We start from the raw sequence: 2,881 nt of genomic DNA on the forward strand, positions 1-2,881 counted from the left end.
TAACTATAAAATGTGACGAAATTGTAATTAATTAATTAATTAATTAATTTTATATAAAAAGAATAAATTGTATTCAGTGCATTTCACAGTCTTATTTATAGATAATGTAAACAAAAACGCCTGGACTTCCACTTTGAAAACGTCGCGCAATATACTTTTGGTTGCCATTATTTGAGCCAATTTTTCGTATTGCCCGTATTACCGCTCGCGAAAACACAGAAATCGCGAAAATTCATTTATGATTCATGCATAGTATATTTCACTTAAATTTTTTATAAAATTTTATTATTTAAACCCACGAAAATAACAATTGAAACGTTCTCTGTCAACAAATTTGCAACTTAAAAAACCGGAACTACGATCGAAATGTAGAATAGGTATAATCGTAAATTTCGAAGATTGATCGAAAGGAAACGGAACGCAGAATACCAAAGTTGCCAAACGGAGAAAATTTCGATTCGAGTCGAAATGCAGAATAGGGCTGATTGAGAAAAAGTGGCAACATTGCTTTTTCGCGAATATAGTCGCTAGCTGCGTTTCAGTGATCGCCGACCGAGATTTCATTTATTCAGCCTTATCACGAGTTTCATTTTCCTCGAACCGGTTCACTTTTTACTCCTGGTTTCCATGGTTTTACTATGGGCGGATGAAAAATTTTCGGGTGAAGTTTTTTCAGGTGAAACTCTGGATAAGGCAGATTATTTTACATTATTTGGATAAAGAAAAGTTACGCAAATTCAACATCGATGTGATGCTGATAGAAATCTGGATCAATTTTTGATCAACTCTGTTTGTTTTGTTTCCTAATTAAGTGAAGAAATTTTAATTGACACCACCGGCAAATGAATATATACACAAACATATGTTCGGTTATGGTTAAAACAATTCAAGTTTTTGTAATGAATTTTTGGTTTAAAACTTATTTTTTCCTTTTCAGTAGGGTTTTTTGCACAATATCTTCTGCGTGAGAATTGACCGTAATAGATACGGATCTGGGGTCGAATTATGTGTTCCGTTAACGGCTTACTCGTCACGTAAAAGTGTGTATTCGGTATTACAACACCCGTCAACGTATGATACGTGTCGTAATTCGGTATTACATTTCCAGTGAGCGTACACAATATGACGTAAACGTCATTCGATTGCCTGACGCTGTTCGTACGAGCTAATAAAAGACGCAAAAAGGAAAAAATGTAAGTGAATTGCAATAAAATTAAGCCAAATGGCAATTTTAACTAATTCATAAATATCTTAGGACGACCTTTAACAAGCTTAATCAAAATCAAAAAAATATTTTGGGCGAATTCATGAAGGAACATCCAAAATTGGCGAAGAACATGATACCGAACTGCGCACAAGGCAAGGCAACGAGTATAAGGCTTTGGGAGGACCTTTCTAGAAAATTGAATGCTGTGGGACCACCTGTTAAGGACGCCAAAACGTGGAAAAAAGTTTGTTTGAATGATTTATCCATCTATTTAAAATACGAATTTCATATAAATATATTGTAGGTGTTGAACTATCGTTCAACAAGTCCTCAAAAAGTCGAACAGGTGGAGGGCCATTCGAGGAGAAGTACATCACGGAGGCGGAAGAAAATATTATTCAGGCAAGCGGCTTAGAAGTGAAGCTCGGAACACTTTGACGACAGCAAGCGACAAGCAGCATCTGTCAAATTTTAAATACACACGTTCTTACGGACACAATTATTTTGACGACAGCACGACATCTTGGCTGCAGGACTGCAATTGTCGACGTCGCCAAATTAAATCTATTTCTAATTTTGCCGGCGACAATGAGTAGATGTAGTGCTGCAAAATTAAATTGTCGCAAAATTAATCACATATTCTTGATGGTTCATGTTTTTCTTATTTACTTAAATAAAAATACACAATTTGTGAAATAAATATACCAAAATGTCAAACTTTAAAATCAGCTGTTTGCTATGTCGCTGAGGTCTTCAAAATGTTTAAGAAGCTGGCTTCAAGGTTACGTCGTGAAGTTGCAGTCGTCAAAGTGTTCCGAGCTTGACAGTAGAAGGCATGGCGAACGTGGTCACTTTCGGAAGTTCTTCGTCAATGCAGCTCGTGGAGTAAAGTTCTCCAAAAAATTTGGAGAAAGAACTCGATGAAAGCATGGTGGACAGTATCAGTGAAAAGTGTATAATTTTCCCGGCCGATGATTCGGAGAACGAAAATATTTATGTTGAAGTGCCAAAGAAGAAGAGACAAGCAACAGCAACTGACCCCAAGCTAGTTCTGTTGGAACAGAATCTTAAAGTTTCAAATGAGGGTAGAAGTAACGTGGAAGCTAAGCTTGACAGATTGCTAGAGATACATGAGCGCCTTTTACAACTGAAAGAAACTAAGTACAAACAGCAAATGGAGGCGCAAAAACTAGATTTAGAGATAAAAAGAACGAAATTAGAAATGCTTAAACATCAAACAAAATAGTCAGGACATTATATATATATATATATATATATATACGTGTATATGGAGTAAAGGTGTTTTTTGGGTCTTATTTAGTTTAACTAGAGATTAATTTACGCGTTACCTGAAGTTAAACGATTAATTTAATATATATAATAATATATATATATAATAATAATAATTAATAATAACATATATAATATATATATATTTATAGAAGTACTACATATATGACGAGAATGAATTCAAGTATGTTTTAATTGACAAGTGAATGTTTTATTTGGTTTCTAATATTCTGTGCAACTTTAGACATTTGTGTTTCTTCTCCAATGCAAACTTCGTTGGCTTCAAAAATTTCAACGCTGGGTTGATTAAAAGGAACTTTAAATTCGATACATATATTTGGGCAATTCACAAGGTGTTGTGAAGTTATATTTTCCTAACAAAAG

At 34.4% G+C, this 2,881-nt stretch overlaps 1 protein-coding gene across 1 annotated transcript; it reads left to right on the forward strand.

The window, feature by feature from the left end:
- Positions 1-1,118: 1,118 nt before the first annotated feature.
- On the forward strand, positions 1,119-1,692 carry LOC118739828. Its single transcript, XM_036471326.1, has 3 exons — positions 1,119-1,193; positions 1,256-1,451; positions 1,512-1,692. Coding segments are annotated over exons 1-3 (309 nt in total). The 5' UTR covers positions 1,119-1,191; the 3' UTR covers positions 1,623-1,692.
- Positions 1,693-2,881: the final 1,189 nt, after the last annotated feature.

Source organism: Rhagoletis pomonella, unplaced genomic scaffold (assembly GCF_013731165.1).
Source record: "Rhagoletis pomonella isolate Grant_MI unplaced genomic scaffold, Rhpom_1.0 Rhpom_scaffold_00005, whole genome shotgun sequence".
Classification (NCBI taxonomy): Eukaryota; Metazoa; Arthropoda; class Insecta; order Diptera; family Tephritidae; genus Rhagoletis; species Rhagoletis pomonella.